This window comes from Rhynchophorus ferrugineus, unplaced genomic scaffold, assembly GCF_030347505.1.
Source record: "Rhynchophorus ferrugineus isolate W39M unplaced genomic scaffold, kcgeb_rfMv2 rfM6, whole genome shotgun sequence".
Taxonomy (NCBI): domain Eukaryota; kingdom Metazoa; phylum Arthropoda; class Insecta; order Coleoptera; family Curculionidae; genus Rhynchophorus; species Rhynchophorus ferrugineus.
The window spans coordinates 2,222,494-2,247,959 of NW_027472585.1; the positions used below are offsets into that span (position 1 = coordinate 2,222,494).

Consider the following 25,466-nt stretch of genomic DNA (forward strand, 5'->3'; position numbering starts at 1 on the left):
TGGGTTACTCGATTTTAAGCAATAATTCTATTTTAATAGTATTATCTAAACCAAAATATTTTGGGTAGCTTAAATAAAATATAATGAAATAGTTCCGCTTAGTAAAAGTTACAATTGTTGAATTAAAAATTTATTTAACATTAAATAACATACAAAACATTACACTTTGCCTGTAAACATATAATATCTCTTATAATGTTCATATAAAATCTTAAACATTTCAGTTGAAGCACTGGACAGAACTCTCATCAAGTGTGATACACCATGATGGTCACATAATGATATCAGACTGTAAACACAATTGTTCAAATGTAGCTGTAAAGCGATCACCATTATTTCGATTGTTTTTGTTACGTTTAAAAGTAAAGTCTTACCTTGACATTAGGGTATAAGTTAATTTGTTCATACCGCTCCAATATGTCAGCTATTAAATATACACTTATCCTACTCACATCTTTTTTGTACAAAACCAAGTTCTTGGTTAATTTCTCTAACTTATGGGCACAGTCCGATGCCTTTTTACTACCTTCAGCATTTGCGTTTTCGTCAGAATTACTTCTGTCGCATAATAACTTTAGAAGCGTTCTGTACTGTTGTAAAAATGGAGGCAGTCTATCCAGGATAATAGCGTTCCTATATTTCAGTAGCTTTTCCAGCAAAGAAACCGATATATTGAAAATGTCTTCGAAATCCAACGAGTCACAATTCGTTAATATTGATACATTGATTAAAAACAGGTCTATAAGCGGTGATGATAGAGTAAACTGAAAAAAGTATGTATAAGGAAGGATATTTTTAAACTATAGTTCACATATTAATCTTTTCAGTATTTTTTATAAATATAACGACAAACAAAGGATGTAACTTCGTTAATATTGCAGCTGTATCGAAAAGACCATATGTTTTTGTAATAAGGTAATATTTTATTTTTCTTCTATAATTCCGGACGTAATTTAAAATAAAGGTAATAACAATTTTCACGGAAGTATAAATTTTTCATGACATATCGCACGTCATTATGTATCGGACCCATCATAGGGATGGAATTCAGTCCTATTATATAATCAGCATTATGGTTTCACTCCACTTTTAATTTTTAGAACGAACGGACAATAGACATTAGAAAAATATAAACAGAACGCAAACTTACTTTACCGTTATTTTGTTATCACTGGAAATGGAAACGAAAAAAAATTTGTTTGGGTTCATTTAATTGCTCAAACAAGTGAACACGCCACGGCAGTTGTCAAAAACAAAAAACCATTGTTTTTTTGGAGCTACTGATATTTTTGTCAAGTTTTGAATTGAACGATTTTTAATAATTTTAGTACAGAATATAATAAACTGCAAAAAATAATTGAACTATTATATAATGCAACGTGGGATGCGTACAAGTGCAAGTATCTTTACAACTCGAAATGGAGCTCATGTTTTAAATGTGTATAACTCATAGAAAACAATGTAACCAAAACCAAAATTACATTCCTGCCTGAATGTTTCTTATTGTAGTGTGAACTATAGTTTATTTAACTCATTGTAGTGGATAGGATAATACTTACATGTTGCGTCAGAATGATGCTCTCTTGTAAACTGAAAATATTCCTGATAACTGCAAGGTCGATGTTGTCATTCTTTATTATATTCTGAAGTTGGTGGATTAATTTTTCTAAAGCTTCCTGCCAGATCTTCATTTTAACGGGGTTCACGTTACATGTTAAAATTGACTGCCATATCTTCAATTGCCGCGAAAGGGCAGAATAGTTCTTACTGTTACTGCTTTTTTGCTAAAATAATATATATATAAATAAAATATATCAAAAAACAAATCAAGTTAAACGCGTTAAGACTCGGGTCATATTTCAATTAGAGTTGCTAAGTCTTAATAAAAAAAATTCCGCGTATCTATATACTAATAAGCACATAAAGCTTTCACTAAAACATCAAACCAAATAGTAATCCAACGCTGCCAAAACAAAATTCTGCGATTAAATACCAATGCTTATTGCTACGTAACCAACGAAGAACTGTACGATGACCTCGAAATCCAATGGAGTTACGGAGTTATCCAAGATTTTGCTTTAAAACATGAAATAAGGTTACTAAATCACAGTAACCCGGAAACAATAGAGCTATTTGACAACACGCAGATTGAAGCGAACCAAACCACAAGAGCTTGTATAGGGTATAAATATTACTCTTAATTTTAACTTAAATAGTTTAGTTTTATTTTAATTTGGGAAATACCAACTTTTTTATTATTTAATTATTACATTGTTACTAGTCGTTTCCGACTAACCTACAATTTGTCTTTATGATAACTTAAATCTAGATATATAACTAGGAGGACCCATCGGCCCTATCTCGGTCTCTGGTCAAATAATGTTTATACATGTCACTGCTGTATTTTTTATTACATGCACTTCACTAGACAACACTACACAAGATCAGATGGTTTGATTCTTTTGAGTCTGTGTCGTGTTCTGGTGGTATCCAAAAGCTGCAAAATTTCAATATTCTCATGAGAATGAAGCCTTTCATCATGCCCCTTTGCAATTCTCTTGATTTTTTGACTGACTGTGGGTATCTGAAGGTCTCAATGTAGGTAATCAGTCCTATAGTATTTGGGTGCGCCCACAATACCTCTCAGGACATTGTTCTGAAAAATTTGTATTTTATTTATGTTACTCTTTCTAGAACATCCCCATAATTGAACTCTGTATGTTCATATAGGCTTCAATATTTGCTTATATAATAGCAATTTATTATGTACTGATAATTGTGATTTTCTTCCAATTAGCCAGTACATTTTCCTATATTTCAATTCCAGTTCTTTTCTTTTCTTCTTTATATGTTCCTTCCAGCGAAGTTTTGCATCAAGATTCATTCCGAGATATTTAGCGTTGTTGCTATATGGAATGATAGTATTATTTAATGATATTGGTGCTTGTACGGTCTGTTTATAGGTGAATTTCACATGCACAGATTTACTTTCATTAATTTTCTAAGCTTGTGTCCCATTATTTATATTGCCACTTGCCTGTTATAATTTTCGTGAGGCTTCTTCACTATTTTCTCCGACAGCTATAATCGCAGTATCATCAGCAAATGTAGCCATCGTAATATTCTCCATTTGTGGTATGTCACAAGTGTACAGTAGATAAAGCATTGGTCCTAGTACACTTTCTTGTGGTACACCTGCTTTAGCGTCTTTTATTATAGAGTAAGCTTTTTCTTGTTTGAACATTCTGGTTGTAATGTACGATTTTAATAGTTTGGTGTGTTGTTTTAGTAACATTTTCTGTAGTTTATGAACAAGACCTCCATGCCAAATCTTATCGAAGGCTTGACCGGAAATGCCTACTGATGTATTAATTCTGTAATCACCTAGCTTCTCTAGTGATATACAAAAGAACGGTAGTAATAACTTAATTAATAAATTAGGATTGTTCGGAGCATTTTTAATGTAAAATGCAATTAATTCAAAAAAAAATTGTAACATGCTCGGTCACATATTATTTTTCAGATTTCAGCACAGAATTTAAATATCAAAAAATCATAAAAATCATTGAATATGTATCCTAACAAAATTCTATTAGTATATAAAATAACAGAAAATCAGTACTAAACATATAAAAGCAATAAAATACTTACACAGGACTGAAGTAAATCACCAACCAAATTGCTGAACTCATCATTTGGGATTAAGGTAAATATTAGATTAACCAAATGGGAATATTCATCTTCAATATCAACTGATTTAACCGCATTCCACACATTGAGAACCACATTCTCATCAAGTCCAGGTAATTTTTGCTTATTATGTAACACTGTGGCAAACAGTATAACACATCCTTTCTTATTTTCGCTGGATATATTACCGAGAGCATATTCCATGTATGTAGGTAGTTTCTCACAAAGTTTGTCTAAGATTTCTGTTTGTTGTCCCAAAGATAGATAATGTTTCAGGCAAGTACCATATGCTTCCACAAGGAATTCTGACTTACAAACTTGTTTAACCAATTTATTGAGGATTTTCTCCTTGTAGTTATTGGCTGTTTCTTTGGCCGAAGTATCTTTTTTCGATTTGATCTGCTATAAAACAACATTAACATTAAATACTTTATAAGAGTCATGTCGTACTATACTCTTACTTTATTTACCGCTTGCAATATAACCAAAACTGATTTTAAATATTTGGAGGAATCTACTTTATTCAACAAACCAGAAATAGTTGAATCAAACCCTTTAATTGAGTCGTCGTTTTTGAAAACGTTTTCAACAATTAATGGGAAAATGTTTCGGTGTTGTTCAAAGTTGTTTAACACTTTTGTGCACAATAAATTCAAATCAAATATATCAATCAACTGAAATTTACAGTTCTGAAGAATTCCTAAAATATCCATAAATATCATCTAGTACTAATAATCACACAATAATATACAAGGTGTTTCAAAAGTAAGTTTAACTTACTGCGTGAAGGCAGTGAATTAGACGGTGGCGTGGATATGTTAATTGGTAATCTCACCATACTTTAATGATTAATTCCCCCATCTACTAATAAAAAACTATTTTTGAGGCACCTTGTATGTACACATCAATTTAGATCACTCAAAGATATATATATATATATATATATATATATATATATATATATATATATATATATATATATATATATATAATATCAATATTTATTACCTATTATCAAACATTCACATTCACTTTTTAACATCTCTGAGTCATGAATATCTCCATGTAAATAGTACAAATACAGTAACACCATCTTCTGTATATCTACACTGCTGCAAATAACAGGAATTCTTCTAATATTTTTTAAGTAAAACAAAGCCTTTTCTTCTTTGTTTCCAAAATCACACAAGCTCTTTTCATTTTCTTTACTCATCTCTTTGATTGCCGCTATAACATCACCAAGATTGTAACTTTCGGTGCAGTTGAAAAACACCTCCTTTGGGACCAACGAAAATACTTTGGAACTGATTCCTTTATTGGAGTCTTCGCCGTGTTTTCTTTTAGTTTTAAACAGTTTGCTTAATTTTGACATAATCACATAGAGCATACTATTCATAAGTGTAGGAGAATCTTTGATATGATGTACATCCTGTAAACTGTTGTCTTCAATCAAATGCTCTGACAAAGATGTTAAAGACGTAACATCCATCTTTGGCACAATGTAACAGACGCAAAATTTATCTGATAACAGATCTTTCCACGTATCTTCTAAATGCTCTTGTAATGTTTTAACTATGTTCAAGATGATGTCTTCTGTAATGCTTTCATCAAATAAAAGCATCCCTCTGAGCTTCTGGATAAAAAGCTTTTGCTGAAAAAATTATTCATAATTAAAATGATATTACAATACAAAATGTATCATTTTTCAGATATTTACCAATAATTTTTTACAAGGATATTCTCCAAAATTCATTATTCTTTGAGATATTAGTTGCCATTGATGCACATCCATATAGGAATGTAGATACATCAAATTACACGCTGTATATGTATTATCCATTACTGTAGTTATTTTGACTTCTTTATTTATTGAGTAAAAACTTAATGTCATACAAACTTCTGCCCATACATAAGCCATATTCAAAAATGTACGCATTGTAATATGATTCTAGAAGTCGTAAAAATACTTAAATAATTATTAACAAATAAAATTTGTGGTACTTACATGTTCCTTTTTTAGTAAGTCTGACCCAAATTCTTTTAATATGTCCTTAAGCTCATTTAAGCCATTTTCAAACTTTGTCACGACATTTTGGGGTATTGTGTGGTCAGCCATACGAACACTTTGAAGTAATTGGCAGAACAATGTCCCCAAAATCTCCACAAATATTAACTTGTCAGTATCTTAAAATTATAAAGATTTATAAATATTATCAAAACTATCACATGAACTAACCATTATCAGTTTGCTCCTTGAGATAGTCCTTCACAGAAACATTAAAATGATACAAGAAAGTCTTCATTAAATTTATTACTTGCCAGCTCGCTAAAGTATTAATGCTATTGGTAAAACACTGAAGAATGTTTTCTGTTAAAATCATTTTTGCCGAAAGTGTTTCTACTTTTGGAACCAATATATCACAATCACCATTAAATTGAAATATCTCATCAGCCTGAATTTTAGTTACAACCTTATCAACTAGAGATGTTTTCAAAGCTTGAATTAACTTAGCAATAAAATTTTCAGTCCGATGCAATTTTGAAAAAACATCAAATATACTAATAACTAGTTTTTCATAAGTTGAAACTTGATCACAATTATTTGCAGTCATCAAAAATACTACTATGTGGTTTACTAAAGGTTCAATTGTCAAAGGATTTATAGAAATGATACTTAAAAATATATCATACACTTTTGATGTGGGTATATTTAAAGCTATTAATGTTTTTATCATTTTTCCCATAAAATCGGTAGTTGTAACATTTGAAATTTTTATTTCTGAAAAAGTTTTGGTATTTACTTCATTGAACAATATTGAAAGTATGTTGATACATTTAGAAAGTGCAACTGAATTTAACTCCATAGAAAATTGTATATTAAAATCTGATCTCATGTTGAATTTAAAAAAACTTAAAGTAACAACACACAATTTATATATCAAATGAGAATCAGAATTTTGACAAAGACTGTGTAAGATTAGTTTAAAGTGCAAATCAAAATGATTCAATTCATAAGCTGATATAAAATATTTAAAAATATCTTGTAATACATTTCTTTTTTTCCTCACATCACCCTCTTTTTTCTCTTTGAAGAATATTTCAATTTTTTTAACATTCTCTTGAAACAAACTCTAAAAATGTCTTATTGATATTATTTAGTATTGTTATTAATTAAACTTACCTTTTGGACAAATTTACATGTTTCTTGAAATATTTCTGCATTATTTTCATGCTTTAAAACAAATGCTACCAATTCTGGGTAGATAAAATCCAGGAAATATTTGCAAAATTTTTCATGAATTAAAAATGTTTTAGTTAGTAATCTTGGGTCCTTTATAAATTCAATAAATAGTGTGGGACAATCTATTTTGTTTATTATCCGAGACAGAAACTTACAATATACTTTTATATTATGTTTAAAATATTGATGAAATATTCTTTGACTGGCTAATATTAAAGTAGTATCCTTAATTAGTTCTCTCGACAAGGGATCATTTAAGGACAAGAGCTCTATTTTTTCTAAGAAAACCTATAAAACTGCAATTAATAATTATCTATTAAAAATAAATATATATTACCTCAATTAAAGAACTAATATCATCACTGCTAATATTGTTTTGAACAAGGTCTTGAAACTGTTCTGAACCTAACCATTTATCAATAAGATTCCATATATTTCCTGAATCACTTATATTTTTGAAAGCCCATTTTAATAACAGAGCTTCTTTATGTTGAATTGGTAATTGCGTTAAATTAAAGGCATGATCTGCTAATTTTATACGTTTTGATAAAGGTTCTTCGCTATTTTCCAATATATCTAAAAGTTCTTTAATTTCAATACAATTTTAAATTATATTATGTTATATTATTTGAAAATCACCTGTCAGTACAGCCATATCATTTATTAAAAGTTGAAGGTAATGTTTTGATTTTTGAATTGAAACACGTGGAAATGACAGCTACTAAGACATATAAATCGGATAACATGTATATATAAAACAAGTTTTGATAAAAATCCTCTAACAAGTATTTTAAAAGATAAATAAGTTTAAACTGTGAAACTTCATTATTAATATGTTTAAAGGAACTTAACTTTATTTATTGTGCTATATTGTAAAAGTTTTTAAGTATTCAAAATCAGTATCAACATTTTAATATAAAATTCACTAGATTTAAAATAAAATTTAAATTAATTGATAAAACTCTTAGATTTATTAAAATATTATTAAATTAATAGGATAATACCATAACTGGATAATATTTAAACACATTTTTGCAATAATAAAGAAATTGGCATGTATAGAAATATTTCATATACAAATATTAATTTTTATTGGCTGCACTGTAAAAATCCCTAACTTAGATTTTTGACATTTACATTACTTCGTAGATATTGGTAGCAAATAAGTTCTTCCTTTTTGTTGTGTGCAATGGCGCCGACGTAAGTTTCCCTCAATTTTATAAAAATCTTATTTCATCCTCTATGACTAACATTTTTATGTGATATTTAACTCAAAGATTTAGTAGACTGGTATCAGTTATTATTATTTTCATTATATTTTTATTAAATGTAAACAAATAACTTATGAAGTCTTAACCTTATATATTTTCGTGCATTCTGTAAAACTTATGTATTTCTTTATTTCAGTATTGAAAAGAAAACAAAAACAGTGAAGGGACTGCCAGCAGTTCCCGAGTCGGTCTTAAAACACCGTAAGAGGAGAGCAGCTTCTCGTGCTAGAAAATTACAATCAGAAATCAAAAAGAAATCGGATCAAATCAAAAAGCGCAAGGAAATTTTTAAGAGAGCAGAACAATATGTGAAAGAATACAGGTTGAAAGAGCGTGATGAAATTAGACTTATTCGTCAAGCTAAAAACAAAGGAAATTTCTATGTACCAGCTGAAGCCAAATTGGCCTTTGTTATTCGTATTAAGGGGTAAGTGTCTTTATTAAGCATGGTGTTTGTTTCATTAGTTAGACGGTTTCAATGGTGGTTTTAAAATCAAAATGTAATTCCACTTTCCATGCTGTCTTAGATAAACTGTGTTTTTTGTTCATGTTTAGATTTAAGTATTAATTTAAACATTGTAAAGGAAACTAACAGTATATCCATACCATTGGTTGTTAATTCTTGTTATATTTAAAATGTTTAATATTTAGTATATATTTTGGTTTTTAGTATAAATAAGGTTTCCCCCAAAGTCAGGAAGGTCTTGCAACTTTTCCGTTTGTTGCAAATCAACAATGGCGTTTTTGTCAGACTTAACAAGGCCACCATTAACATGCTTAGAATTTGTGAGCCCTACATCACCTGGGGTTACCCTAACCTTAAATCTGTTCGGGAACTCATCTACAAAAGAGGTTTTGCCAAAGTGAATGGACAGAGAATTCCTATTACCAGTAATAAGATTATTGAAGATAGGTTAAGCAAATCTGGTATCATTTGTGTTGAAGATTTGATTCATGAAATTTTCACTGTTGGTTCCAGTTTCAAGTATGCTTCAAACTTCTTGTGGCCATTCAAAGTAAGTTTTTCTTTGATTTATTTTAGCTGATAGTACCAACATGATCTACATGTTATTCAGACAATAAATAATGTGTTAAAAAGTTGTTGGTATAGTAAATACTTATCTATCCTACTATTCTTTGAAATAAAAAATTATAGTGTTGGAAACATAGGTTACAAATTTATGATATTTAATAGTCTTTATCAGTGATTCTCAATCATTGTGCTTGGACACTTTTATGGTCACATTCTTGCAATCTGTTACCACTTTGTTAAAATATAAATATAATTATGATAAACTATTTTAGAGAGTGTATTGTATTACTGCCAATTTGAAATTATGGAATATGTATTGCAACAAAAATTGTGGTTGAGAATCATTTAATTAAACAATGTTAAAATGATATATGTCATGTTACTCTTATTTTAGCTCAATACACCAACGGGTGGATGGCGTAAGAAGACAAACCATTACGTAGAAGGTGGTGACTTTGGAAATAGAGAAGACAAAATTAATGAACTTCTCAGAAGAATGGTTTAAGTGTTCTTAAACATGTTATTTGTAATAAATTATAAGATTAAAAAAAACTAGTTTTATTCTTTAATGTTAATTGATCATTTTTTAAATAATGAATTTATAGTATTAAATTACTAGCAGTCTAAACAGTTATGTTTTATTAAACATACCTTCTCAACTGGAGCAAGATTTCAACACTGTTGACTCATATCTACCCTGGAAGGTATTTATTAAACACATACATAGATTAAAGCAAGGTAGCAGATTCAGCTTGAAAACTAAACTGTGGGTACAGTAATGCTTTGTTACATGGGCTTTTCTTCAGAAATGTTATGCGTTAAATGTGTGGAGAAGGTTTTGAAGAAGTTTTAGCCCCTAATAACACTGAACTCAGTGAAGAGGAACTTGTTGAAATTTTGGAAAGCAATACAAAATAATAATTCTCAAGAATTAGCTGAAAAATCAAGTACTTTAACTTTAGACAAAATATGCAGGATTTGGATCTGGGTCCTTCATCGGAACGAAGTATGAAGGTTGATAATGGTCTCGAGTGTACTACAGGAGTTTTTTATTATTTTATGGGCAAATAAAATATAAGTGTAAATAAATTTTGTATTTACGTACATATGTATATAGATTTTTCTTTAATAATTAATAGACAAATAAATTCAACTATAAATCTAACAAAATGACATGCTTTTCTCCTTTTAATCCGCTGCTATTTTATCGGAACGTCTGATCGACTGAAAACGGTCGATAGTCAAAAAATTAGCATGGCTCGACTGTTTTTTTTTAATTCATATCAGACGAAGATGTACGAACCCTTTCCTGTAAAAATTGTGAGAAAGGACGGAGATAATTGCACGGAGAAGCTAATTTTAAATGTGCTTATTTTTTCCAACCATAGTATAAGCGAGACGGAGATGTATATGTTCCTTCACGTACTGACTTTAATCAAAATAGGGGTGAGTCTGCTTCTAAATCTTTGGATAGTAGTAATATCGCTGTAGCTACCGTATCTTCTTCCGCGTCTCCGCGAATTAACACGAATCAAATCGAGAACCGATGGATCACACCACGAGGAATACAAATGACCATACTAGTTCGATTCAACATAATGATATCCCCGTACCAACTCCAGCTAGCTCCAAAAAACCGGAGTGCCGCCGATTATCCTTCGCGGTAAACACGCGTACTCGGAGCTGATCCGTATCCTACATTTCCAGGTTATCCAATTCGGATCCACATAAACAAAACCCGAAGGGGTAGCATTCTTTCCCCCCACGCCTGATGACTACAGAATCATCATCAGTATCCTATCAAGTCAATTGTAAAGTCCCCGGCCTGATATATAGATGGCGCTACTAGAATTAAATCCATATGTTTTTAGTTAGACCTAAAAGATTCGTGTATAAATTTGACAGCTGTCCTATCATCAGTTTGTGAGTTATAACATTGTGAGTGAAGTAACTTCTGTTATTGTGAAAAAATGGATAAAATATTGCTTTTTGAAGGGAAAAAATACAGTTGAACCAAAAACTTGGCTTGATGCCGAGTTTCCGGACGCTGCCCCAGGAAAATCAATCATCAAGGATTGGTATGCTAAGTTTAGACGTGGTGAAATGAGCACCGAAGACGGTGAACACAGTGGACGCCCAAAAGAGGTTGTTACCGACGAAAACATTAAAAAATCCAAAAAATGAATTTTGAATGACCGTAAATTGAAATCGAATGAAATAGCAGACACTCTAAAGATATCAATTGAACGTGTACATCATATCATTCACGAATATTTGGGTATGAGAAAACTCTGTGCAAAGTGTACCGCGCTTTTGACCAAAAACAAGGACGAGTTGATGATTCGGAGAAGTGTTTGAAGATGATCAAGCATAATAAACCCGAGTTTTCCCGTCGATATGTGACAATGGATGAAACATGACTCCATCATTTCACTCCGAAGTCCAATCGACAGTCATCCGACTGGACTGCACACGATGAACCCGCCCCAAAGCGTGAGAAAACGCAACAGTTGGCTGGCAAGGTTATGGGGTCTGTATTTCGGGATGCGCATGGAATAATTTTCATTGACTACCTTGAAAAAGGAAGGACCATCAACAGCGCCTATTACTTAGTGTTATTGGACCGTTTGAAGGACGAAATCGCCGAAAAACCCCGTTAAAATGCGCCAACTGTAGCGAACCACACACTGCCAACATCTTGGGATGCAGATTAGTCAATTACTAAACTATCGATAGTTCCCAACGCTTCTCTCAGCCATTTCTCCCAATCTCAGGCAGCGTCAAAAACGACAATCGTTCGACGATTATTTCCTTTTGCAAGAACCGATTTTACTCGAACGCACAGGGTCTATAGTTTAACGAATGCTGTTAGTTGCGACTATAATATGTTACAACTGTTTTCAGTCGATAGTTCCCAACGCTAATCATATGTGTTTGACAGACGGCCAAAATTGGTTCTGCGCTTGGCTTTTATATGATAACTTCTGTATGATTTCTATGATGATAACCTTCAGTAAAGTGGATATGTCAAAATGCTTGAAAAATAATTTAGTGAATATGTTGTTTTAATACGGATTTGTAATATGTTTTTATATTATAAGTGGTTAGACTATTATTAGATTAACTGAAACTCAAAAAATATGGTAAAGTATAAAGTTCATTTCAGTGATTCAATTTGATATATATATATATGGCATCAATATTTTATTTTTTACTTCGTTAGAAACACACACACAATATATATACATATATATATATATATATATATATATATATATATATATATATATATATATATGTATATATTTATTTTGAAGTAGAATTTAATTAAATTGTTGTAATAGTCCTCATATCAAGATGATGAGGAAGGAGTACCATTTGATGGTCAAGCGAGTTCATTTCCAAAAGATTTTGGTTATTCAGGTTTTGAAGGAGATCCAGAAAATGGATTTGATCATAAACCTAGAATTCTACTTATGGGTCTACGAAGGTATTTACCATTATTTTTTGTTAATGTTTTGTTAATAAATATTTTACTTTTAGATCAGGAAAATCATCCATTCAAAAAGTCGTTTTTCACAAAATGTCACCAAATGAAACCTTATTTTTAGAGAGCACTAATAAAATTATTAAAGACGATATAAATAATTCAAGCTTTGTACAATTTCAAATATGGGATTTTCCTGGCCAAATAGACTTTTTCGATAGTTGCTATGATTTTGAGATGATCTTTGGTGGTTGCGGAGCTCTAGTTTTTGTTATTGATGCACAGGTAATTTGATAGATTTGTTATTACATGTGTAGATTTATTTTTTTTATAAATAATTTTTCCATAGGATGATTATAATGAAGCTTTAAACAAATTAAATTTATTTGTAACAAAGGCATATAAAATCAATCCAAATATTAAGTTTGAAGTGTTCATTCATAAAGTAGATGGATTAGGAGATGATTCCAAAATGGAATGCCAAAGGGATATCCATCAGAGGGCTATTGATGATTTAGCAGATTCTAGTATGTAATAAAATTATGCACAGTGTGATAAGGACAAAATTTGATATTTCAAACATAAAAGGACCAATTTTAATTCAGTAAACGGAATTTAATAATTTAACGCATTATCCAACAATGTATTAAAAGATATTTAGGATTTTTTACTTAATATACAGGGTGTCTGGGTAATGATATGAAGCAGTCATATCTCAAAGATTATATTAGTTTTAAATTATCCAGAAAAAAATTAGTATATCTAAATCGGCCGAAAGAAAAACCGGACAATGATTTGCAGTTTGCTTAATGCTTAACCCATCGCAAACGATTTTCTTGGTCTTCGTTTTGTTTTCTTAAAGATGTTCAAAAATATCTGTAAGCTTAAAATGCTGAAAGATTTACATAAATTTGGATAGATATTTGTAAACTGTAAAAAACTTAAAACTTCGCAGTAGGTTTTATCTATGACAATATTAAGTACTTACCAACTTACTTGGCTGATGTTGACATGTCTTGATGGTGCCAAGTTTAATAGCCGTGCTAAATAAAAGCGCGGCCAACCAAGATAAAGTGATGTCTTTATTTTATTTATTGACAAATAATCCGCTCAACAATTCAATAAAAATATTAAGATTTAAAAGTTTATTAAAATTCAGTATTTAGTTAATTTTGTCCATGGTACATCACACTGTGTGATGTAGGGAAATAGATTTGATTGATATATTCGATGTTTTTATAGGTTTTGAGCATATTCATCTTAGTTTTCATTTAACATCAATTTATGATCACTCAATTTTTGAAGCTTTCTCAAAAGTTGTTCAGAAACTAATAACCCAGTTACCAGCACTAGAAAATTTATTAAATATTTTAAATACAGTAAGTATAAATTCATTCATGTATTTATCATTAAACTAATGAACGTAATTTACATTTTAGAATTCTGCAATTGAGAAATCATTTCTTTTTGATGTTGTTTCTAAAATTTATATTGCAACAGACTCAACACCAGTTGATATGCAGAGTTATGAATTATGTTGTGATATGATTGATGTTGTTATAGATTTGTCCTCCATTTATGGGTATGTTATTCTTTTAGGATTATTTTCTAATTAATTGACTAATTTAAATTTAGAGTAAAAGAAGAACAAGAACCGGCAGCTTTTGACAAGGAAAGCTCCAGTTTGATTAAATTAAATAATGGTACAGTGTTATATTTAAGAGAAGTTAACCAATTTTTAGCTTTGGTGTGTATCTTAAGGGAGGACAATTTTGACCATAAAGGTAAAACCTTGAAATATTCTGTTTAATACTCGTACTGTTCATGATATTTCTTCTAGGAATCATTGATTATAATTTTTTGTGCTTTCGCAATGCTATTCAGCAAGTGTTTGAATTGCGAAACAAAACTCAGTCCCCGCTAACAAACTCTATAGGTAGTCCTGTTGTAAATGGGAAAAACATAATTGGAGAAGGCCATTTAAGCCCAACATTAACCGATGAACATGCTTTAAGTTAAAAGAATTGGATAACTTAAATTCTTTTGAAGTAATTGGAATTTAACTTTTTACTGATGTGCCTTTTCTAATATCCATCATTTTCTTTTGTTTTAAAATAAGGTGTGAGGAAGAGGATACTATTTTAATACATACAAAAATAGCTGTACATTTTTATGCTGTTATAATAATTTTTACTTAAATGTACTTTCGTTATAATTCTAAATTATTTAATATGTAATATATATACGGTAATTATATCCAGTTTTGAACATATTTTTGTAGCAATAAATATAAAATTATTTTGAAGATTAATTCCTAAAATTTCACTAATAGTAATTCATATATGAAGATATATATTAGCGACTATGTATTCTGTGAATATACCGACACAATTTATATATTTCTGTGCCATTAAAAACCACATATTGCTTTAATTTACTTCAAACTAAAAATGGTTTCACCATAATCGATAGAGATATGTAGCTATTAGATTAAAAATCTAGTCTTAATATATATTCTTTTTTAAAATCTTAGGCTTGTACATATATAAATACATATATTAGGATATTGTGTATTTGTAAAACTATTATCTTAGCTTCTGTAAAATTTAATTGTGAGTAAGTATTGTATGGGTTGCTGTGTTTGAGAAATGTATGTGGGTTCTTTATCGATTCCTTATATATATACATGGTAAACTGACTATTCTGATGTGTAGGGCAGTTTTTTTTTTAAATAAAATGCTTATTTATTAAAAATGTTTTATATTATGTAGTTCTTTTCATTTGTAATATTTATTCATAATTTCAAATCAAATTAATTTCTTCAGCTGTTTTTGGCTATCAATTTTCAATTTGATCAACGTATTTCCATTTACTTAATTGTTTAATTAATAGATATTGAAACCGAGTTTTGTTAAAAAATACTGTTGAATAATGTTCATGCTAAGGAAGTAAATAATTAATTAATTTATTACACTAGGTACTATTTTTTAAATTTTAAGAGACTTATGGACTTCTCTGGTATTCCTAATACTGCTGGTCACTTGACTTTAATAATTCACGTATTAAGCTTATAATTCAACTCGCCCAATCAACATTTTTATTTTAACGATAAATACTTTTTGTAATGTTCAGTATTTACAGGCATAGTTGTATTTTCTATTCGAATTATAATGATACTAGCATTTCAAGTAAATAACGATAATCTTAAATATTTTGTTTATTTTACGTTGCCAGGAATTTGACTAGTATTCTAAATGTGCGTAGTTGATTTTTATTAAACATGTTTACTGGGGAATAAACACTAAAACTATTGAATTTATTAAATAGCAGTCATCGTCTTGGCCTAATTTATTTACATAGCAAACAGTAAGTTATTAGGTATAGAAGATTATACGTTTTTATTTAATTCATCAGGTCAAGGAAAAAATTCAGTTGTATCCAGGGGCAGAACTATTGAGAAATTGTACAACTGGGAACCGTACCACCGTTGGAAGCTGCGGCAAACATTTTAATGATGTTAAATGACATACATTGATAAAATAAATAAAGGAATTTCGTTAATAACCCACACTCGCTTTCTTTATTTTATTTCATCATGGACCCACCCTCGTGGAAGAACGCATTAATCCTCTATTCATTACAGAATATATATATTTTCGTTTTATTCTTGGCTTCACCTACACAATCAATTAAAATAACATTGCGAGCATACCAAATCTAATTATAAAATTAAAAATCGATCAAATTCGTTGTCCTAAATCTGTCCATCCTCTTTGGCAACCAATTAGATCGAAATAGTTGCATCCAAACACAATTGATATTCGTCAATTATATAGTGGTCATTCGTTATTTGTTTTGCTATGGCGGAAAAAGATTTAAATCCGGACGATTTAGTGAAGGACGCAACTAAACCGAAGGACGGCGATCAACTGTTTAATCAAGATGAGAGTTTCGCTGCTCTTATGGGCGACGATGAGGATACGGTCACGTTTGTATTTCAGCACGTTAACCCGGAGGATGATGGTACTCTAACGTGCGTAGCTAAAACGACTAGAGGCATTCTTAGCTTTGGAGCTGTGGTACAGGGAGAAATTGAAGCCGGACACGAAGCTGCGAGTGTTGTAGAAAAAAGTAGTGGAACTAAAAAGAAACCGGTAAGGTTATTAATAAATACAAGAGTATTTATAGTTATTCCAGGTGTTTTACTTTATATAATTCAGTAATAACTCTCGATCTACACTCCTACTTTAGCTCTGCATTCAATTTTTACAATGCAATGTTTTGTAAAATTTTGTTTAGAACTTTTCTTCGAAGTTTTTTTTTTATTTGATTCATGTCAAGTCTCATTTCTCCTTTGACAGCTTCAAGGGTCTTGAGAGTTTGAATTCAGATTTTAGGGGAGATATATAAGACCGTTAATAAGAGTCTACTGATAGGGATGCCTGGCATGCGCACTAAAATTTGATTTAGCTATGTTGCCACGTTTTGTAAAATATGTGTATATATCAAGAATATAATATAGTATACATAGTACATATAGTTCTTCCAATAAAACAGCCAATGCGCGTCATTAAAGTTTATAATACGAAGTTGCCGCACGAAATTGAAGTTTTCGTTTATTTTAACTCTGACAACAATATACTAATGTAAACAAAATAATGAAATTAAAATAATGTTATAAAATATAATTTATTTTGACATTATAGTACATCTAATGTATATTTATTAAAGGACTTAAATTACAGTTAATATAGTATGTAACCACAATAGTGTGTAGGTTAGAGTCGTTTTATTATATTCACATTGACATATGGCAACGATGTCGGCCAGTACCAACATAAATCGAATTTTAACGATCGTTTAGGTTACAAATTTGGAGTCATCAAGCTTCATTCTGTCTCTTTTTAACTGGAGTAATGCTGACTACTAAAATGAGACAGAAAAATGGCCCCAGTTTGAAATGTATTGAGACGTGTTTTATTGGAGGGGTTATATTTTCTTGGTTTCAAAAAGTAATCTAAAATGCTCTTTAATATTAAAAGTTTATTGATAAAAACGTCATTTCCTTTTGAAGAATTTATTATCATTTTATGAAACACTATTTAATTTTTATTATAGAAAAACAAAGTGTCGCAAGAAATATAATTAATTTTTGAATTTATAAACAATAAATTACAAAACAATGTTAAGAATTTCTTATAGTCATCAAGTAAATAATTTTTTTTATTAATCTCTTGATTTTTGCAGATGACAGCACACTGTTCGTTTTTTGTTCTCTTTTTCTTGTATCAGTATTATAAATGATTAATTATCACTTGTTACTATCACATATATTTTATAATTAATTATTAAAACATCATAATATGATTTTCTTGTAATATCTAGTTTAGACACTGGAAACCTTCTCTGGTTGTTGAAAAAACTGAAGTAGTCTGTAACGAAGGGGATCAAGCCATGCTTCAGGTTCAAGTTAACGGGTACCCTAAGCCCGATATGAGATGCACTTTTAAAGATATACCCATAAAACCGAGTTCGAAATACAAGTAAGAAATAATCTAATACGAGGGTCACTATTTATATTTCGGGAATTGGCAATACTGTTGTCATGTGAGTCCATCTGACGGTTCCCTCGTAAAGTTTGACATTTTTGACGATATACGTACTCAGAACATTTTGTCGTAGTTCGCTGTCCGACGAGTTTCGTGAAGGTGATCCAAAGTCGGTTGTTCATCATCGATGCTGTGTGCGAAATGATTAAGCAACATCGTCATGTCACCTATTGTGAGATTGAGGCATCCCTAAGCATTAGTTCCACCAGTATATATGCGATTTTACATGAATACTTAGCTGTGCGATATATTAGTATGAGCCCGAAAGTAAGCAGCAGTCGACTGTATGTGAACAAAAGTTGTTCGCGCACGAAGCACTTTAAAGAAAATGGTGGCCTGTTTCTTCGGGAAAACTGGTCATATTGCAACAGTGCCTCTAGAGGATCGTAGAATAGTAAATTCTGATTGGTACACAACCATTTGTTTGCCAGAAGTCTTCGGTGAAATAAGTAAAACAAACAAGAGACGCTGGATTATTCTTCATCATGACAATGCGAGCTCTCATACATCGGTTTCAGCAAGAGACTGTTTGAGCACTCAAAACATCTAATTGATGATGATCCGCCGTACAGCCCTGATTTGTCACCCAATGACTTCTTTTTGTTCCCATCCGTGAAGAATAAACTGCGTGGTCAACGATTTTCATCGCCCGAAGAATCTACTGAAACGTTCAAAAATCATGTTTTGAAGATACCTCATTCGGAATGGAATAAATGATTTGAAAATTGGTTTAAGCGTATGCAAAAGTTATCGATTATCGTGCCGAGTACTTTGAAAAACAATAAAAATATATTCACAGCTTAACTATTTGTTTTTTTCTATTCGCGAATTATAAATAGTGACCCTCGTAACTAGTAGCCTTAATGCTATTTTTAATGAAAATTTGTCTCAGAATATACCACGAGAACGAGGAACATATCCTTATGTTGGTAATAAAAGATACCCATTTAGAAGACGCCGGGATTTACACGATCATGGCGGAAAACGAGATAGGCTTTGCGTCTGTCGACATACACTTAACCGTAATAAGTAGGCGACTTGAAAACCTTACTATCACCAAAGAATCATCGAAAAATCTTACAGGGCAAAGATATCCGGAAATAAAAACTAGAGTTGATGATCTCTCTATAGCTGTTGATCAAATTCTTATTATACCCGTTGAAGTTGATGGCCTTCCGGAGCCGGAGGTTCATTTCATGAAAGAAGGAAAGGTTATTTCAAGCAGTGAGCATCTGAAAGTAATAGAGAGTTACCCTCTATTTACTCTGGTCATAAATAAAACTATGTTACAAGATAGTGGTAAGTTAAAAGAATGTAATTGTGACAATGATTGTGGAAACTTATTGATATTATCAAGACTGTTCTAATGATAGAATATACTGAGTTATCAAGAAAGTAGTTTCAGTGGCGTAGCGTACAATAAGTTCATTAAGAAAATAAACAAATATGAAATTTTAATTTATTTATATAGATATCCATTTTAAGTTAATTTCTAAGAATTTTTCTGTAAATTAAGGCTTCATTGTTCATCTAAATAAGGTATTCTTTATTGTATATCAGTACATTTTTCAGACAGTGGTCTAATCATAGGGACGTCTAACAACGTTGCCAGTTGTTAAAAATTATAGGTATATTTGAAGAATATGATATAAACAGAATAAATTAGTTTGAAGTCACAAGTTAACACCTAATATTTCTGTTGAGACCCAAGTTAAAATGTCCCCCATATAATAAAAAATGTAAAATGAAGAATAATGAAATTATAAACATTAAAATAATTTTGAAAAAGAAATGGTACAATATGTAAATATTTATCAATATATAAACACTGCAATAGAAAACCGGGCAGTATAACTCTATATGCAAAATATAATAATAAAAATGTATGATTATCTGAGGATATTAAAATATATAACAGTATATATCAGTTATAAAAAATAATTAATTTTAACATTATGGTACGTTTAATGCATGTTTATTGAAGGGATTAAACTACAGTTAATTAAAAGGTCATAATAGTTTGCCAATTAAAGTTGTTTTATTACATTCTGTCTCTTTTTAACTAGAGTAATGCTGACTAGTAAAATGAGAAAGAAAAATGCTCCAAGTTTTACAAAGGGATTTAACGTTTTTATGAACTGAATTTGGCAATAAGTTCGACGGTGTTGATGACGTGCATTGACTATTGTATTGGAAGGGCTATCTTTGGCGTCGAACATGTGGAATGAATAATAGGAAGGGGCAGCATATCTGATATATAACAATTACATATTTGTTTTTATTGGTTTTGTAACATATGGTGGGAAGGTTTATATTTGTGCTATTTTCTTGACATTTTGGTGAATATAGTTGTATTATTAAACTTTTTTGTAGCAAGTAAAAATATTATATCATGGAAAAATCAATGTTTAAATTGAACAATATTGAATATTAAACAATAACTTAGAATATTAATAAAAAATGTTTACTTTCTATTATATATTAGGAACTTATGGAGTAGCTGCAACAAACGTTTTGTCCCAAGTGTCCCAGTACTGGGGACTTTACGTTTACACCAAACCAAGGTTCATAGAGAAAATTCAGTATAAGAGTTTAACAGTGCGGCAACAAGAGACCGTGACTCTGAAGGTAAAAATCGTATCTGAGCCAAAGGCATCGATAAAATGGTATAAGAATAACAAAGAAATTATTGGCGACCAACGGATAATCATCGATGACGCGGAAGGCTTCTATTTTCTGAAAATTAAAGATATCGTCATTCAAGACGCCGCTGTATATAAGTTCACGGCAGAAAATACTTACGGATTCATCGAGGACAGTGTCAGAATTGATGTGCAAAAAGTCCCAACCATCTTGGAAGCTTTTGAAGATGCTGAAGTCCTTGAACAAGACGTATACCATATCATACATACAGTGGAGTTTGGAATTAAGCTAGAAGTATTTCCAAAACCTTCTGTTAAGTGGTGAGTGTTTTTAGGTTATGGTGTAGGTCACAGGGTATTATATAGAGGTTTAACTTAAATAGGCGAAACCGAGGAAATGTTTTGTGTGGTTCCACCAATGCAGGCACTGAGGCCACTTTTTTGATTGCTTCATTTGAATTGTCCTACAAAGGCTTTGATTATATAACGCGATTGTTTGTTTCAGTTTGTTTATTTACGATGGCAATTTTGCGCGTCTGATAAAGAGTACGTTAAGACTTTTTGTGATCCAATTATAAGTACTATTATTTGATTATAATGTATCTTCAGTTTCAAAAGTATTGTACATCCGGTATAGCCATGTTCTCCTCCTGAACCATTTTTATGGCTTTAATCATTTGTTCTGTATCAAAATTGGGATTCCTTGATGCTTTTGATTTTGTTGGTGCCATTCTGAAAAGTAATGTAAACCAACACTACAAAGAGTTGTCTAGCAACCTAAGTACTAGCACCTGAATATGAGCTAGCCCATGCTTAGGACTAAAATTTTATAGACTGAAAAACTAAAATAAACTTGACCTTGTACTTTACAAGTCATACATTACAAACATTTTTCAATTGATTGAAAAACATAAAATTAACCTTATATACTATAAATGAAAAATATTGTTACACTGTTTAACCTTAATTATGTTTAAGAAAGCAATACTATTTTTTGGTGGGTATAGACCAGAGCATTCGGGGTGAATTTACATAGAAAATTGAAAATGCGCATGAATGATGTGATTAAATTGGCAGTGATTGAATAATAAACAAGTGTTTAATATCTATTAATAATTAATAACAATACATATAATTATATAAAAACTTCATAAAAAACATGATAAATTCAAATATTTATATTTTAATTAAAAAAAAACACATTAATTAAATGTCAAAATTTTATAACTAAGTAGAGTAAACCTTTACAAACAATTACCAATTATAATGTTTAAGAAATATATATAAATATATATATAGAATAGATATAAAAAATATATATATATATATATGTTTAAATTTCGGCTAGCAAAAATACTACTACTACTACAATGTTAGGGCGAATGAATGCAACAGAAGATAGTCATTTGTTGCGTCTTTTCATTGTTTGTTATTGAGAATTATTTCTAGCACATTGTTTTAGCATCTTTTAGCAGTTCTAGCATGTTAAATCACTAGCTCACGTTTAGTTACTTTCCTCTATTATAAACGGTTGCATCTTGTTGAGATTTTACGGTTATTAACAGTTAGCAAATAGCTTTATTTAATACACCCATCTAAACAGTTAAAAACTTTATATAAACGAACTAATGAATTAATCTATATAAAATAACAAACAACAACAACGTGGTTTCTCTCTTGACTTAGTATCTGTATATCTCTGACAACTACATAACTCTAAAGTCCCTAGAAACTACTAACATTTCACTATTATATATATAACACAGAAGGAATCTTTTAACTAAAGAAGAAATATTTACTTTAACACTTTTATTTATCTTTACAGTGCAAATATAAAAGATTATTTGTTTTTAGGTATCTGGATGGCGTCGAACTATCTTATGACAGGCAAGAATTCACCAGGATCGAAACGCTGGAGACTGTCAAGTTGATAGTCAACGAACCAACCACCGACTTGTCGGGCGAATATCTTTGTGTGATGAGCAACGAATGCGGCGAAGCTAGAGCCAGCGCGAGATTGACCGTCAACTGTAAGCTATTGGACTGCTGGACCTCGGTTCCGTTACCTTGAAAACATATTTTAGGCTCACCGAGAATAATGGTTCATTTAAACGACCAGACGGTGGAGGAATTTTCCACTTTATTTCTGGAAGTGGTCTCTAGAGGATTCCCCACGCCCACGTTCAAATGGTTCCGTAATAGTCAAGAATTAGAAGTCAACGAACGTGTCCAGTTTGGACTGGAGATGTACGGCAAAAAGAAGTATAAAATTACGTGTGTTATTAGTGAAATAACGTACGCAGAGAGAGGCGAGTATGAGATAGAGGTGGTTAACACCTTTGGGACCATGAGGAGTCACTGTTTTGTGAATGTATTGAGTAAGTTTAATTTTAGATCAAATGCTCTTTTCACTTGTGTCTTAATATCTTTGATCCCCCTTTTTCTTTATACAGGGGAAATACAAAATAATATGATCATCATACAGTACACATTGTACATTTTGTTGCGTGTTGGTCATAGAGCGTGGTCTTAGCAAATAAGGTGCTGGGAACGTCATTTCGCTGCATTTCATTGGTTAGTTTAAATTACCATTACAGACACCTGTATTTTACACCATATTTTACTGGAAAGACATTTCATTAATTGAGGATTTCATACGGATTACGTGACTAATCCCCGACGTCCCATTCTACTGGCCAATTAAAATATATTAAAATAAAATTTTATATAAATACATTATAAATATATCATACAATATTAAAATGCTATAACATTAGATATAGATATAAATATATAATTCATGTAATATAAATTTATGAACCAAAAATGATTTTTGGTAAATATAATCAGAATTGTCTATAGCGCCTTTTCCCTTTTTGATATGGAGTTACCACCTTTTTATTCCTTCATATCGAAAGCAGACTAAATCTGTGTCTGTGATATTGTATTTATCGGTATTTACTGGTTCGATACAAAAACGTAACAGGTCAATTGAAAAGTCCCCGGTCTGACACATAGATGGCGCTACTAGAATTAAATCCATATATTTTTTAGTTAGCCCTAACCCTCAAAAGATACTTGTATAAACTTGACAGCTGTCGGATCATTGGTTTGTGAATTATAGCATTTTGAGTGAAGCAAATTTTGTTATTGTAAAAGAAATGGATAAAAAGGAGTTTCGCCTGTTGATATTATTGTATTTTAATATTTTAATATTTTTAATTGAATATTGTTTTTTGAATGAGAAAAATACAGTGTTTGCAAAATACAAAAAATACACTGCCCTAGGAAAATCAACCATCAAGGATTGGTATGTTACCGATGAAAACATTAAAAAAATCCACAAAATGATTTTCAATGACTGAAAAAAACTAATTTTTTCCAAAAAAATGTGTTTTACTATAGTAGGCCGGGGACTTTTCAATTGACCTGTTAATGAGCTGAATTTTTTCTGTTATTGTGAAAATTGTCGATCGGATAATTAAAACGGTTAAATTGTATATTGTACATCAAAATGGAGAACACTTACTGCTCTGCTATATATATATATATATATTTTTATATTATATTTATATATATATATATATATATATATATATATATATATATATATATATATATATATATATATATATATATATATATATATATATATATAGAGAGAGAGAGAGAGATGGCTTTTCAGTAAAACTTTTCATGTAGTATAATCACATTTACCTTCAATGTAGTTTTGCCTACGTCCCATTTGGACACATTTTTGGTTTAAATCATGAAATATTTTCATGATTTCTTCTGTTGTATTTTTGTAACAAAATATATGTATGTATATATACTTTTTTTTCCTACATTTTTATAGCTAAGCCAGTCATTTTGGAAGCCCAAATGAACGATATGGTAATCAGAGAAGGCGCCGACATAACTTATACAGTGAGGGCCTTCTCCAATCCACTACCGGAGGTTATATGGACCTGGGAGGGCGAATCTGTCGATACCGAGGACGTGAAGGATCAGAACAAACTGATCACCTCCCACGACGGCACCGACTTTCGAATGGGCATACGTAAGGCCAAGCTGGTGGACGCTGGCGTTTATCAGTGCATTGTGAGGAACTGCGTGGGACAGACCAAGCACAGAGCCGCCCTCGCCATCATCAGAAGGAAACGGGACGACGTCAAGGATGAGATAATGGTCTCATAAATCGATGCCTGAATAAAGCCGTTTATTGATTGTTATTGGTTTCTTTTATTTCGTTGTTCATTCATCAGTATTGTCACAGACCAACAATGAATATAATGCATATGTTCTTTGTTTCAAATGTTATGACGCTACAACGTTGCAATGTTGCCAAATTAAGTTTTGGTTTATCTTGACTCTGAGAACAGAATACTAATGTAAACATTTTTTTTACATTTATTTATTACATTGTTACTAGTCGTTGCCTACTAACCTACAAATTCTCTTTACAATAACATAAACTAGGCATATATCTTGAA

General features: G+C 30.8%; 4 protein-coding genes across 9 annotated transcripts; 3 read left to right on the plus strand and 1 right to left on the minus strand.

The window, feature by feature from the left end:
• Positions 1 to 114: 114 nt before the first annotated feature.
• On the minus strand, positions 115 to 7,823 carry LOC143198745 (uncharacterized). 3 transcript variants are annotated; one of them, XM_076408156.1, is made up of 12 exons: positions 7,571 to 7,823; positions 7,269 to 7,516; positions 6,872 to 7,219; positions 5,927 to 6,821; positions 5,696 to 5,874; positions 5,408 to 5,638; positions 4,699 to 5,341; positions 4,152 to 4,390; positions 3,652 to 4,089; positions 1,560 to 1,784; positions 375 to 764; positions 115 to 315 (listed from the first exon to the last, which is right to left on the minus strand). In XM_076408156.1, the coding sequence occupies exons 1-12, from the start codon at positions 7,584 to 7,586 to the stop codon at positions 160 to 162; spliced, it is 4,008 nt and encodes a 1,335-aa protein (XP_076264271.1). In that variant the 5' UTR covers positions 7,587 to 7,823; the 3' UTR covers positions 115 to 159. The 3 variants fall into 3 exon arrangements, with proteins under 3 accessions (XP_076264271.1, XP_076264270.1, XP_076264272.1); XM_076408155.1 differs by having other exon boundaries at positions 3,652 to 4,092; XM_076408157.1 differs by having other exon boundaries at positions 3,652 to 4,092; positions 7,269 to 7,507; positions 7,571 to 7,714.
• A 179-nt stretch (positions 7,824 to 8,002) lies between these two features.
• Positions 8,003 to 9,787, plus strand: RpL7 (Ribosomal protein L7). Its single transcript, XM_076408162.1, has 4 exons — positions 8,003 to 8,131; positions 8,339 to 8,629; positions 8,873 to 9,218; positions 9,630 to 9,787. The coding sequence occupies exons 1-4, from the start codon at positions 8,121 to 8,123 to the stop codon at positions 9,738 to 9,740; spliced, it is 759 nt and encodes a 252-aa protein (XP_076264277.1). The 5' UTR covers positions 8,003 to 8,120; the 3' UTR covers positions 9,741 to 9,787.
• Positions 9,788 to 11,150: 1,363 nt separating this feature from the next.
• RagC-D (Ras-related GTP binding C/D) lies at positions 11,151 to 16,292 on the plus strand. Of its 3 annotated transcripts, none has more exons than XM_076408159.1 (9): positions 12,138 to 12,378; positions 12,580 to 12,725; positions 12,779 to 13,007; positions 13,072 to 13,249; positions 13,965 to 14,101; positions 14,162 to 14,304; positions 14,358 to 14,506; positions 14,563 to 14,770; positions 16,137 to 16,292. In XM_076408159.1, the coding sequence occupies exons 1-8, from the start codon at positions 12,376 to 12,378 to the stop codon at positions 14,739 to 14,741; spliced, it is 1,164 nt and encodes a 387-aa protein (XP_076264274.1). In that variant the 5' UTR covers positions 12,138 to 12,375; the 3' UTR covers positions 14,742 to 14,770; positions 16,137 to 16,292. The 3 variants fall into 3 exon arrangements, with proteins under 3 accessions (XP_076264273.1, XP_076264274.1, XP_076264276.1); XM_076408161.1 differs by lacking the exon at positions 16,137 to 16,292 and adding an exon at positions 14,842 to 15,476; XM_076408158.1 differs by lacking the exon at positions 16,137 to 16,292 and having other exon boundaries at positions 11,151 to 12,378; positions 14,563 to 15,476.
• A 181-nt stretch (positions 16,293 to 16,473) lies between these two features.
• LOC143198752 (protein Obscurin) lies at positions 16,474 to 25,205 on the plus strand. Of its 2 annotated transcripts, XM_076408218.1 has the most exons (8): positions 16,474 to 16,876; positions 18,108 to 18,265; positions 19,224 to 19,360; positions 19,415 to 19,630; positions 20,817 to 21,294; positions 22,828 to 23,003; positions 23,058 to 23,351; positions 24,830 to 25,205. In XM_076408218.1, the coding sequence occupies exons 1-8, from the start codon at positions 16,583 to 16,585 to the stop codon at positions 25,168 to 25,170; spliced, it is 2,094 nt and encodes a 697-aa protein (XP_076264333.1). In that variant the 5' UTR covers positions 16,474 to 16,582; the 3' UTR covers positions 25,171 to 25,205. The 2 variants fall into 2 exon arrangements, with proteins under 2 accessions (XP_076264333.1, XP_076264332.1); XM_076408217.1 differs by having other exon boundaries at positions 16,497 to 16,876; positions 19,224 to 19,630.
• The last annotated feature ends 261 nt before the right edge of the window (positions 25,206 to 25,466 follow it).